The sequence below is a fragment of the Microcaecilia unicolor genome, chromosome 11 (assembly GCF_901765095.1).
Source record: "Microcaecilia unicolor chromosome 11, aMicUni1.1, whole genome shotgun sequence".
NCBI classification, from domain to species: domain Eukaryota; kingdom Metazoa; phylum Chordata; class Amphibia; order Gymnophiona; family Siphonopidae; genus Microcaecilia; species Microcaecilia unicolor.
Genome location: NC_044041.1, coordinates 123,139,814 through 123,153,354, shown reverse-complemented (window position 1 = coordinate 123,153,354; position 13,541 = coordinate 123,139,814). Strand labels below are relative to the sequence as shown.

The window sequence follows — 13,541 nt, the reverse complement described above, 5'->3', positions numbered from 1 at the left end:
GCAGTGTAAGAAGAGCTGGGGTTTACCCTGGCATTGATATTCGGTGGCAGTTCCCAGCTGACTAACTGGTTAACTTAGGACAGCAAAAAGGCTTCCTTAGGCCTTGATATTCAATCTGGTACCTGTATAGGGCCTGGCACTAAGTATCCATGCACAAGTTAGCCAGCAACAAAACAGTGAGCTCGACCAACTGAATATTTTCTGGTCTTAGCACAGGAGGGTTGAGAGGACCTTTCATACAGGTCTTTTGGGTTATCAGCTCTGTGATTTCGCAAATACAAGCTAACAAGGGCAGTCTGGTTCATGCCATCAACAGGACATTCCTGACCCGCCATCTTGATTCTCTTTCTTTTGTATCCCTTTTCACCCCCTCCAGGATGCCCTCTTTTTCCTGAAAGATTTCTTCACGAGCTTGGCTGCTGGAATTAACCCTGTCATCCCCGTAGAAACCACAACAGAAGGTAAAGAGGGTGTTATGGGACATAATGGGATATCGTCAAGAAAAAATCAGGTGGAAAGGGGGATATTTAAGTAATGTAAAGTTTATGAATGGAGTGAAGCAACTCATCTTAATCCTTCCCATTTGCCCTTCATCATGGATCCTCCTGCTGTGAGGGAGCTCTCCTTATGCCTCTCTGGTTGGTTTTTATTCAGGGTCTCCTCTTGAAGTCCTTTTTCCTGCCAGTACTGATCTTTGACCATCCACAGTTGTCGATCAGCCCCCTAATAGAGGGGGCTTTTGAGTGCTCCTTTTGCAGCAGTCCTATCTCAACCTTTATTCTGGGTGCTGCAGAAGACTCATCTGAGGTGTGCTGGGATGGGTTAAACACCTTCTTGTCTTGCAGTAGAAAGATAAACATGGACCTCTTTCCTTAGTATCTCTCTTTGCTTGGCACAGCCCGACCAGATTCCAGCCACCGCCTCAGCAGTATGCTGGATGCAGAAGTGTCAAGCAAGGAGACAGAAACTGGGCTGGGCCCACTCACTCCAGGGGATGACCCAATGGGCTCTCTGGAGACCACCATCAGTGACAACAGCTCTTCATCCAATGTCTCATCATCTTCCGCAGAACAGCCAATCTACTTCAGGTATATCATCAAAGTGTTTCTGCCTTCCCCTCCTCTGCTTTTAAAAATTGAATTGCACTGGGCTACTGCAGCAGGAAAGCAGATTACAAAGCTCAGGCTAATATCAGGGACTAAAAACATAAATTTGTGAGTGAAAACGCATTCCAAGCATTGTGGGGGGGGGGGGGGTTGTTTGTTTTTTTTAATGGACATCATCAAAAGTAGTGTCTTGAAGGCAACCTCAAAATGCTGCCTATGGTTACGTCCCACAGTTAAACTGATACTTGTGGCCTGGTTTGGCAACTGTTGGAAACAAGATACTAGGCTAGATGGACCATTTGTCTGACCCAGTATGGCACATTCTTATCAGCTGGCAGTGTGTGTGTTTTGTTTTGGGGGTTTTTAAGCACTGACTGCCGCTGGCTAAAATAGACCCAGCTATTCAATGCTGGGCCATGCCTGGATCAATATCCTGGTCCACGGCAGTACCCGGAAGTTACATGAGTACAGCTGATTCAGTGCCATACCCATATACCTAAATGGGCAAAGCTAGGACTGCCATTTCTGCATTCCAACCTACCATTTAGGTATGTAGGCATCAGCACTGAATAATGTGGGTGCCCACATAGCTCCCAGCCCTCCCATGATTCCATCCCCAGACTTGCCTAGCACTGTGTTTGGGCAGCTAGAGCCGATATTCAGCAGCACTGCCTGGTTAAATGCTGAATTTAGCAGACAGCCAGCTCAGCATGCTCTAACCAGCAAGGAGCTTCTCCTGCCTGCTTACACCACACTGAATATCGATCCCCAAATGTTGAGGACTACTTTGCAGTGTTGAATAGTTTTATGGGAACAGTAGATAGCTTGAGGGAATGTGGACATGGTGAAGTCGATAGAACCACGTATGCAGATGGCAATAACAATAAAGTGCCTTTTAAATCTCTGCCTTACATTTGAACTTTTGAGGGGCTATTATAGAAGGTGGGGTGCATTTGTGTTCTTATCATATACTATTTAGTAAGGGTAATGCATATTCTAGTTTTCCAGCAGGTCTTGATGTTGTTTTCTTAGTTTGTATTATGAAGAGTTTTTCAATAAAAGACCTTGTTAAATGAAGAACACAAATCCAGACATTTATACAAATAACTTTGGCTGTGTAGCAGCTTAATGTATTTTTGGAAAAAGAGCAGGCTTAGGGGCAGGCCAGGGACAGCATGAAAGTTATTTACTCAGTGGTGGAATTCAACCACTGAATAAATAACTTAAGCATTTATATATAAACACATCAGTAGCAGGTATAACTTTGTAAAGTTTAAAGGCAAACATGGATTTTCAGCAGCACCATCATTAAACTAATAAAATGATCCATTTAATGTTGTAAGTTATTTCCTTGGCGTCCATACCAGACCAGTCCAGGACCTGTGGGTTATTATGCCTGTCAGTCAGCAGATAGGCAAAGAGAGCAGTTCAGTGCTGAGATTCACCTTATTAAAGCACCATGCAGCATCAGAATGCTCAGTATTTCTCTGTGTCCAGCAGATGGTAATGGGCAGACTGTGCAGCTCTTGAACAGGTCCTATGTCTCCTGACCAAATCGGAGGACCTGATATCAGTTCAGCAGGGGGTCCTAAATTATCAGTAAGCTCTAAATTTAAAGAGATTATTAGGGTATATCTCAGAGGAGTCTGAGATCCCGCCCTCCCTAATGACCTGGCTGCCTAACTTGTTTGCTGGTAAAACAGAACTCTGCCACTTCTGAAGTCTTCATTGGTAATGTACTCTGTGACTGCTTTATTTTAAATGCTGAGGTCGCTGAGAGGACTAATTCTTTGGGTCTTCCCAAATGGCAGACTCGCTGTCATGTCGAGCCCTCCCTCTGATTTAGGTAGTCTGAAGCACCAGCCTCAATTTACTTTGCTGCTGTGCATGTGACATAACTTCACTGCCACAGCAATAGAAGCCCTGGAAGAGTACATTAAGCACTGTTCTGTGCAGGGCTGCTGAACTCACAGGAAACTTGTTCCTCATGTGCCAGCACTTCTGTTACCTCTCAAGATTACGGAGGCAGCCTGGCAAAGAAAAAAAGCCGCATTGGGGCAGGGAGAGTCTTCAGAACACTGTGCTGTACCAACTTGTGTTTCTTCAACACTTGGGAAACAGCCATTTTTCAGCAGGGCTCCACAGAGGTTCTGCCACAGGCGAACTGCCTTTCAGAGCAATCCCATAATATTTCCATTTAGTCTTCTCCTCCTCTTCTTGGTTTTTCTAGTACTAATTTGGATTCTGGAGGAGTAGGGCAATTGTTTTCATCTTAATTTGTGCTTTTACCTCATAAAGGGGCTCTCATCCTTCTCATGTAGGCAGTGTTGTTTCTGTTTCTGACCAGACATCTGAACCTCTAGATAGGAAAGACAGCCCCTCCAGAATATCTGCTTCCCTTTCTCAGCATCCAGCATCCTTGTCTCAGGATTCTATGTATATATGATCAACTACAAGATGGAGAGTTCCCTGTTGAAGAGTGGGTGACCCACCTCAGCAGTCCCATCCGTTTCTTAAAAATGACCTATGCTGTTGATTCTAAAAACCTGGACATTTTGGACATTTCTTTCTCAAGCTCAAGATGTTCCCAAGTCTGGTAATCCTATTTTGGTGGGTTCTAAGAAGACTTCCAAAGCCTTTCCAATGCAGTATATTATCCAGATTTTACTGTTTGAATAGGGGATTCTCCTAAGTCTGATCTGATCTTTTGCAGGTATATGAGGAACTCAACAGGGGACACTGTTCCACTGGAAATTCCCATTCTTCTCAATGAGCCATTGTGGGTCCATTTCTCAGGGAATCAGCGAGGAGGAGGACTTTGACTGTTTCTGGAGGAATGGACCCAAATCGCTTCAGACCAATGGATCTTGGATGGGATTAGTCAGGGATCAAGATAGAATTTACTTGCCCTCCTTCAAATGCTTTCCTGTTCTCTCCTTGCAAGGCTCCATCTAAAATGTTGGCTGTGCAAGATACCTTTCCAACTCTCTTGGACCTAGGAGATACCTGTACCATCTCACAAGTAGAGAACCAGCAGGTATTCCATTTATTTTGTGGTTCCATAGAAGGAGGGCAATTTTTGACAAATCCTGGATCTCAAAGGAGTAAATCGGGCCTTACAAGTCAAAACACATCAGGATGGGAGACTTTATGATCCGTAATAGCAGCGGTCCCTCATTAGATTCAAGGAAGTTTATTTTCATATTCTAATTTGGCCTCCACATCAAAGATTCTTGAGATTTGAGATTTCTTGACAACCATTTTCAGTTTTGGGCCATACTTTTTGGCCTAGCCACAGCACTCGGAACCTATTCCAAAGTGATGGTAATAGTGGCTACTTGTCTTCTTCGGGCCAGGATCAGGATTCATCCTTACTTAAATGACTGGTTAATATAAGCCCCTACTTTTCAGGAGTGCAAGGATCTCTAGGATTTGTCCAAGACCAAGCTGACTCTTTCCCAGGAGCTCATGTACTTGGGAGTGACCCCCATGTTAGGTATTGCTTCCCTTCCAGAGCACAGAGCTCTCAAACTGCAGTCCCACATTTGGTGGATACTCAAGATTCGTTTGCCATCAGTTTGGAGTTACATACAGGTATTGAGGTCCATTGAAACGACAGTAGTCCTGGTCCCTTGCAATACAGTCTCCTCTCACGCTGGTCACCACAATATTGGACTTAGAGGTTTGCCTTCCCTGGACACCTCGAGCCAAAGGATGCACCTGTTTGCACCAAACTGGATCATTGTAACAACGGATGCAAGTTTCTTTGGTTGGTGAGCTCATTACAGTGAGCAGGTGGCTAAAGGTACTTGGATACTACAAGAGGCAATCTGGTCCATTGATCACTTGGAACTCGGAACAGTTCATCTGTCATTCTAGACATTCATTTCTTCCATCCAACATTAGGCAATACAAGTTTTCTTTTGGACAATGCCACAGCTGTGGTCTGCATCAACAGACAAAGAAGCCCCAAGAGCTTACAGTTGGCCAAAGAAGCAACATTTCTTTTCCGTTAGGTGGAAGTCAGTCTTTGTTGTCTATCAGCAGTGCACGTAGCTGGGGTCAGAATTCCCAAGCGGATTTTCTCAGCAAGCATACTCTGGACCCAGGAGAGTGGGAACTCTCTACGGAAGCCTTTCATATAATTCCTCAGATGGATTTATTGGCAGCCAGAAGCAATGTGAGAGTCCTGGAGGCCTAGATGCTCTTCTTCAGCCTTGGGAAGCATGCCATCTTCTCTGTGTATTTTTACCATCCCTGATGTTGTGTAGTTTTCCACAGGATTGCTTCACATCCCGGGCCGGTGATCTTAGTAGTTCCACACTGACCTTGTAGACCATGGTTTGTGGACCTCATTTCTGTTTAGATGGACAACCCTCTTCATGCCCCCAAAAGAGATGCAGGGCCCAGTTGTAATGGACGATCCCACAGCATTTTGTCTTATGGTCTGGCTCATGAAAGGTTGCACCTGAAGAAAAAGGGATATTCTGATCAAGTACTCTCCACTTCAAGCTAGAAATCATTCCACTTCCAAAGTGTATGCAAGAGTATGTAAAATTTTTGAATTGTGGTGCTCTGCTTCTGCAGTTTCTCCTTTCTCTGCCTATCTCATATTCTCACCTTTTATACAGAAAAGGGTTTTTGTAAAGGTCTTCCTGTTGGGCTCTTTAAAAGTACAAGTAGCTGCATTGGCATGCTTTAGAGAGAGAGAGTGCAGCAGCTGTCAGTTGCAATTCATCCAGATATAGTTTTTCTTAGATGAGCTTTCCCTATTCATCCTCCTGTTTTGTAAGAGCTTTATGGAATGAAATTTTAAATTTGGTTCTAAAGGCCTTAGTGTTCTCTCCGTTTGAATCTTTGAAGAACAAGACCCTTAAAGACCTAAGTCTCAAGCATTTTTGTTGATTGTTGTCTCTGCCTGCAGGATTTTGGAATTGCAGGTCTTGTCCTGCAGGGATCACTTCCCCATTTTACAGGAATAAGGATGTCTTGATAGGACAGATCATTTTTTCCTTCTGAAAGTGGTTTCTTTCTTTCATTTGAATCAGGTTATTGAGCTTCCTTCCTTTTCAAAAAAGGACTGCGGTCTGGAAAGTAAGCCCTTGCGTTTGCTAGATGTCCACCATATTCCTATTTAATATCTTGAGGTGTCAGATAATATCTGGAAGTCTGACAGACTAAAGCTACCATCACCTGCTGGCTTAAAGAGACTTGTCTTCAGCATATATTTTGAAAGGTAAATATATCCTCCTTAGGGCTTTGGGCTCATTCAACAAGGGGAAATTCTGCCTTGTGGGTAGAAGCAGCAGCGTGGTCTTTGCTGCACACCTTTGTTAAACGCTACAGGGTTGACGAACTCCAAACTGTGGGCACTTTTTAAAACACAGATTCTGTGTTTTTGGATTTCACAGTCCCACCCTATTTAAGGACTGCTTTGCTACCTCTCACAGGTCCTGGATTGGTATGGATGCTAAGGAAGGAAAAATTGTCTAACCTGAATTTCTTTTCATTTAGGCCCCAATGATCAATTCCCCATGCTGTTCCAAAACAGCGCCTTAAAAAAAGGACTGGAGCAGTGTGGGGAATGTCCCCAATGATCAACACTAATAATTTAGTCACGTCATTAGTGTTGATCATTGTGTGAAACGTGCGGGAGGATTGTTCCTGGGCATGCGCTCAGGCGCAATCCTCCTGCACTTGTTTGACAGGTCTGACTTGTGAAACGCAGGAGGTCTATGGGACCCCTGGGCCGCCCCCCAAATCTCCCCCCCCCCCCAACACAATGGATCTCCAGCCCCCTAACCCCGACACCCAAAAAAATATCTCTGATGGCCCAGTAGGCTACATACCCCACCCTGGTGGTCTAGCAGCCCCCTCCCCCATTCCATACCTCCTTGTGTGAAGGAAGAGAGAGTAGCACCTTCCTCTTCCAGTGCCGCCTCCAAAATGGTGGCACTATGCCCAGTGCATCCTACCATATAAGAGTTGTCTGGTTTTTGTTTGTGTGTTGTGTTGTTTTGTTTTTTGGGGGGAGGGGACAGCATTTTATTTATTTATTTATTTATTTATTTATGTATTTATTTATTTGTAATACTTATACCCCGTGCTTTCCCACTTATTAGCAGGTTCAATGCGGCTTACATAATATAACAGGTTTACAAGATAACATGGAATGGATAAACAGCTATAATATAGTGTATAAAGAGGTGAACAATTAGATGTGGGTAAGGAGGATGGTAGAAGAAGGGAGAGGGAAGAGGGTGTATATTGGGATAGTGCGTTGTTACTTGAGGAAGGATGTATAATGAGGGTAGGAAGAGGGAAGAATTCAGAAAGGATAAATAGAGAATCATATTTCATATTTTCATGAACTTGATAATATGGCATCTCCTGTTCACCTTTCTTGGTCATTCAGTATACTGAGCAATTCTGATGCTGCACGGTGCCCTAATAGTGTGAATCACTCAGAACTACTTTCTTTTCTGTTTCCATCCACTGGTCAAGAGGCATAACCCACAGGTTCTGGTCTGGTTGGTAGGGCTACAGGGAAAAAAATTGATCAGCTAAGACATAATTTCTTCATAGTCAGCTAGCCACTAAACATTTCCCTTGTAATTTCATATGCATGTTTTGCAACACCAGTTTCTTTTTGCAGGTAGTTGTGTTCTATTGCTTTTTTTTAATTGTTTTGTATGCTTATATGATTTTTGTTTTTATATTGTGTGTGTTAGTTGTAATCTGCCTAGCTTTTTAAATAAATAAAAGCATGCCTGTCTTCATCTTAAAGAGGACAGAGTTCTGAAGCTTTTTTTTTGGGGGGGGGGGGGGGCATGTTAGCCAGTTTCTATGTGTAAAACATGCTTACTGTATAAGTAGCATACCAAAAGATACGGTTATTTTTACATGATCTCCATGTAGTTGTTCCCAGGGCATAGTTTAGACGTAACAGGTATGCTTTAATAAAATATGTGCATTAGATTGACCTTGGAAGAGATGTAAATTTGTGCACTTTGGGTATAGCTTTGGGAGTATATTTTATAAAGAGTTTTTAGGCACCCTGTTATGAAATGACCCCCACCCTATAATTTTTTACGTTACTTTCCGATAGGGAGTTCCGATTTACTTCTGAAGTGCCGATTTGGTTGGACTACCATGGCAAACACGTCACAATGGACCAGGTTGTGAGTAATAATTCCCAAGTTCTTTTCCCTTACTCTTAAAATACTAGCAAGAAAGTGGGAAAGACCTCTGGAGTGGCAGAAAGAGGGAATGAAGGAACCTTGAGAGTCATCGGCCCATCTCCTGCCTCCAAGCAATATACACTGTGCCAAACCTGCTTCGCCTCCCCTGCTATCTCAGCCCATTGCTGCTTGTGCCATACATACCCAGTGGAGGTGACTGTCTGGCCCCATCATCCTCTTCCTATAAACCTCTTGTATACCCCACTAGTTACAGCAAAAGGAACTGGAACTCGGGTCTGTGAGTATAATGTCATTGACAAAACAGCCCTTACTGTCATGTCATATCCATCTGCAGGGGACCTTCGCAGGGATCCTCATTGGCCTGGCCCAGCTGAACTGCTCAGAGCTAAAACTGAAGCGTCTCTGCTGCCGACATGGGTAAGAGATGCCTGGATGGGGGGAGGGGCAGCTCTGTCTCCAGAGACTCCACTACTGAGGTCCCTCTACCCACTTCTCACTTAAAAAAGCAAACAAGCCTAATTCATGATAGGGGTGTGTACCACCGCACTACTATGGCAATTCTCTCCCCCTTGGAGTTTCTTCATCCCATATTTTTCAAGTGGTGCCTGTAAAGTTGTGGGTGTTTGCTTAAATAAGTCTCTAGAGGGACCAGAACCTGATACCACTATCCTGCAGTGGAGGAGAGATTCACTGCATTCTGACTTTTGTTCACTGGTTGTGAGCGGGCTTTCCTTCTGCTCTCCAGGCTGCTGGGCGTGGACAAGGTGATGAGCTACGCACTGAACGAGTGGCTGACAGACATCAGGAAGAACCAGCTGCCAGGGATTCTGGGAGGCGTGGGGCCCATGCATTCAGTTGTCCAGCTCTGTAAGCACAAACCTCTCCCAACCCCCATCTCACTTTCTTCCCCATACCCCACACCATCATTCATTTTTCTTCAGGGCACTTTTTTTCTCTGTATATCCCCCTACACACACCCCATCTTCTTTCTTTCCAGTGTTCTTATGGTGTCTCTGTCTTCCATTTTCTTCTCCCCCCCCCCCCCCCCCCCCGCCCCGCCCTTCCATGTGATTTGGAGAACCAGGAATCATTCAGTTTCTTTTTGTCTTGGATATGGTGATAACTGAGTATAATCTTCCATATTCCATCGCAGGGGTTGTATGGTTTGTGTGTTTTTTTTTGTCTTGATTTGTTTGTTTACCTTAAGTAGTGGGAAGGTTATGAACATACTATAAATAATATGATGGGGCAAGCCCCAGGAAACAAGTTGTAGTTAAGGAAGAAAAGAGATTTTTATATGTTGTGGAATAGTCTGTGCTGCCAGTTTGACACTTTGGATTCTGCCTTTACATATAGTTATATACATGCATCTTGCCATCTGTAAAGCCATTTGGGCTGGATTGGCAATGTGTGTAATGGGGGACCCACTAACCATTGATTTTTATCTGTCTCTGCCAGTCCATGGCTTGAGGGACCTGTTCTGGATGCCCATTGAGCAGTACCGGAAGGATGGTCGCATCATAAGAGGATTGCAGCGGGGTGCAGCTTCCTTTGGGACCTCCACTGCATCTGCAGCCCTAGAGCTCAGTAACCGGCTAGTACAGGCGATACAGGTATACAAGAGGCAGGTGTGGGTGTCCCCAGCATCTGGATGGGGCCAACAGATGCTTTACCTGCTCTATAAATGCTGAGGGAAGGGGAATGTGAACAAGAACCAAATAGTAAAGAGGCGGACCATCAGAAGCAGTCACTCCTCCTCACTGTTTAGGTATGAAAAGGCAGTAATTATCTCTCTTTCATAGAGGATTGTATGGGCTCTGTAATACAAGAAATGATAGGGCAAAAATCCAGAAGAAACAAGAGGCAATAAAGTCCATAGAACACAAAAACGTACCAGGAAAAGTGGACCCAGTGAAATATATGGATGATTTGTAATAGGAATTTAAGACACAAAGCACATGTTCCTTGTTGTGCAGTTAGACCAGTCCACTCTTGACCAGCAGATTGAGGTAGAGAAAAACAGACCAGTTCTGATTATATCAGTGGTATAACAGCAGATGCAGCCTGTATTTCTCTACCTCCAGCAGATGGTGTAGGTTGGATTGGTGCAGCTGTTCCTTGTTTTTTGTTTGGCTTAGCTCTTACAGATCCAAGCTATGGCCGGGATCCTGCTGGTCGAATCCTGTGGGCCGTAAGGTTCTCCTGGGTCTGGTCTGTGGATCACTCCCAGGTTGTGCTTGGAGTCTTGCCTGTGAAATACAACAAAATTTGATAAAGCACAGTGATTTCACCAGACCAATACTGACGACCATATAAAAAACACAGCAGGTTCACTAGCAGAGGTCCTAATTCACAACTCGCAAACATTGCCCTTATATTTGACTGGGTCCACTTTTCTAGAATAAAAGTCCAGCAGGTGCCCTGCCCATGCAGGTCATGGGTAATGAAAATTTGCTTGATAAGATTATGCTGTGGGAGCAGATGATTGTAAGCTAGTGGGGCATGCTTTTATGGCTTACTCTTAATCTAAGCAAGACGTTTCCATCCCCTCTCAGGCCACGGCGGAAACTGTATATGACATCCTGTCTCCCACCTCCCCTGTGCCAAGAACTGTGATGGACAAAAAGTACGCCCGGAAGCTGAAGAAAGGACAACAGCCAGCTGACCTGCGAGAGGGTGTGGCTAAGGCTTATGACACTGTCCGAGAAGTGAGTCGCTTCCACCAGGATAGCATTTTATGTGATATGCCCATAGAGATGAAACTGTATGACTTAAAACTGTGTCAATTGGGAGGGGGGGGAATGAGAAAATCTGCTTCATATTAGGAGAACTTCCTGGAATCGGGTTTCCTTCTGGTGCACTGGAAGGAGGATGAGCATCTGTGGGGAGCTGTGAAATATGACCTTCACATATAAGCCCACACTCAAAACACAGGTGTACACACCATGAGCCAACTGAATGCTAGCATGTGTAAGGCCACTTGTGACATGATTCGAAAATTGACTGCCTCTACAAGGCTTAGGAGCAGATACGAAAGGGTTTTGAAAAATGAGGCACAGCTTGATTTTCTAACTGGTACTTTTTTTGGGGGGGGGGGGGGGGAGGAAGGATGTTACAACACTCTTGGTCACCCTTTTACCAGCTCTTCACCTCCTCTCTGTCTCTCTCTCTCTTTCCAGGGGGTCATTGACACAGCACAGACCCTTTGTGATGTGGCAGCCAGGGGCCATGAGCGAAAAGGCCTTACAGGCGCTGTGGGTGGTGTCCTACGTCAGATCCCACCCACTGTGGTCAAGCCCCTGATCGTAGCCACAGAGGCCACCTCCAACCTGCTGGGAGGTATGCGTAACCAGATCAAGCCCGACGCCCGCAAGGAGGAGTATTTGAAGTGGAGGATAGAGGAAAGTCAGGAGTGAGGACTAGATGCATGGCAGGGCAGGAGCTGATCAATCTCTTACCACGCTTAGGACTTCCAAATAAAGTGCCACAGACCTGCGCCAGTGAACTCTATAGATATAAAAGTGTATATAAAATATACATATATACAATTCATGTGTGTGTGTATTATCTGTGTAAGTTTTAAATACACACATGCATCTTAAATACGTTTATTTAAAAATCCGCTTTTACATGTGTTCCTTGCTAATTCAATCATTTTGTATTTGTCTTAGACTGATTTTTGTGAATGATTTACAAGCCAAGGATTTCTTGTAGCTTTTTATTTTGTGCGTTTTGACAGCTGCCATACTAGCCCCCTGGGGATGAGGTGGGAATGCTTGGATGGGGTTTTATGGCTGTGTGCTAGAAACTGAGCTTGGACTGTCAGTTTTGTAAAAGTAATCAGCCAGCCCTCCAAACCATCCCAGAGGTTTGTTGCTGCTCTCAGAAGATTCATGAAGAAGTCCATACAGACTTAAAAACTCTTCATCCCTCCTTGCCTATTCACTTCCTTCGCTTCTTGATGGTGAAAAAATAAGCACAGTACTTAAAGACTACAGCTAACTCTTATTCGCTGTAATAGCTGCTGTTATGTTGATATCATTTTTTTTTTCATTTAATTTTTTTTCCCCTTTGGATTGTGTATGGATTTGAAAGAGCCTGCCTCCACCTCTCCCTGCCATCTTTTTGTAAAAACAAAAATGAGGGCTGGGGGTGGGAAATATGTGACTATTAAAGAGAGCTATTGTTTTTTATGCCAAGAGCGATCCTGTATTTGCTGTGGCGTGCCCGCCAGTGGCTGTGCTGGTTCTGTTTTGTGTTTGGTATGCCTTGTGATTTATCAACAGGACTGCCATGTGAGGTGAATGTGAGGAGTCTGGGTAGTCAATTATCAAAAAGAAAAAAAGTGCAGATATTCCAGGGCCTGCTTTCCCAGGGATAAATCTAAGGTTACCAGTGCCCCCCACCCACCACTACCACCTCCCTCAGCCCCCACCACTGCCCTTTCTGCTGCTGCTACCATAGTTGCATCCCCCCAGGCCCGCTGCAGTCCTGATCTGGGGCCTTTTTCCACAGACCCCACACTTTAGGTTTGTTGTTTCCTGCCCCCTCTGAAGACTTCCTGTATGAAGGGGCTAGACATACAGTACTGGAGTATAGGCCTAGCACCTTGGTAGGCCAGGTAAGCATGGTATTCACTGCCCACCCCTGCTCCCAATATCTGTGCCCTTCTGCTATGCTTACCAGGCTTACTGTGCTCCACTGGCCCTGTACTTACCCCCACTTTTCTGTTCACACAGTTGGAAACAGCAGACTTTAGATTTAATTTTCTAAGCTTCATTTTTTTTTCTCTCCCATGGACAGAGATTGTGAGAAGAGCTTCAGCAAATCGCCCCAGGCGTGGATTAGTTTTGTATCCACATATAATACTGGAGTTAGCTTACAAATCCCCTTCCATCTGGCTTTAATATTTTGTTGCTTACATTGGTATTAATGTGCACTGTGCAGTGCACTCTAACCTTGTTCAAGTATGTACATGAGCAACAGTGCATGCGTCCTGCAAAACCTTGGGCAGGAAGTGAGCTAATCCATCTGGAGTTTTACAAATGCTTTCCTGACGCTAGAGGATGCCAAAAGACTGAGGTGGGAGACCTCGGGAAAATATCATTTTTCTGTGCACGTTTTTATATCCTGGAGCCAGCAGGAGTAAAGTTAGACCGTCTCCTGTGTTTTAGAAGGAGCCTGGCCAGTATTTAAATATGGGAAATGAGCAACACTGTCATAATTTCAAGCA

General features: G+C 44.5%; 1 protein-coding gene across 3 annotated transcripts in view; it reads left to right on the top strand.

Annotated features, from left to right (window-relative positions):
- ATG2A (autophagy related 2A) overlaps window positions 1–12,501 on the top strand; it is a 114,548-nt gene extending 102,047 nt beyond the window's left edge. For all 3 annotated transcript variants that reach the window (XM_030217736.1, XM_030217737.1, XM_030217735.1), the window contains exons 35-42: window positions 377–461; window positions 899–1,088; window positions 8,215–8,287; window positions 8,643–8,725; window positions 9,054–9,175; window positions 9,767–9,921; window positions 10,864–11,016; window positions 11,488–12,501. In XM_030217736.1, coding sequence (XP_030073596.1) covers window positions 377–461; window positions 899–1,088; window positions 8,215–8,287; window positions 8,643–8,725; window positions 9,054–9,175; window positions 9,767–9,921; window positions 10,864–11,016; window positions 11,488–11,724 — 1,098 coding nt within the window. In that variant the 3' untranslated portion in view covers window positions 11,725–12,501. The remainder of the gene's footprint in view (window positions 1–376; window positions 462–898; window positions 1,089–8,214; window positions 8,288–8,642; window positions 8,726–9,053; window positions 9,176–9,766; window positions 9,922–10,863; window positions 11,017–11,487) is intronic.
- Window positions 12,502–13,541: the final 1,040 nt, after the last annotated feature.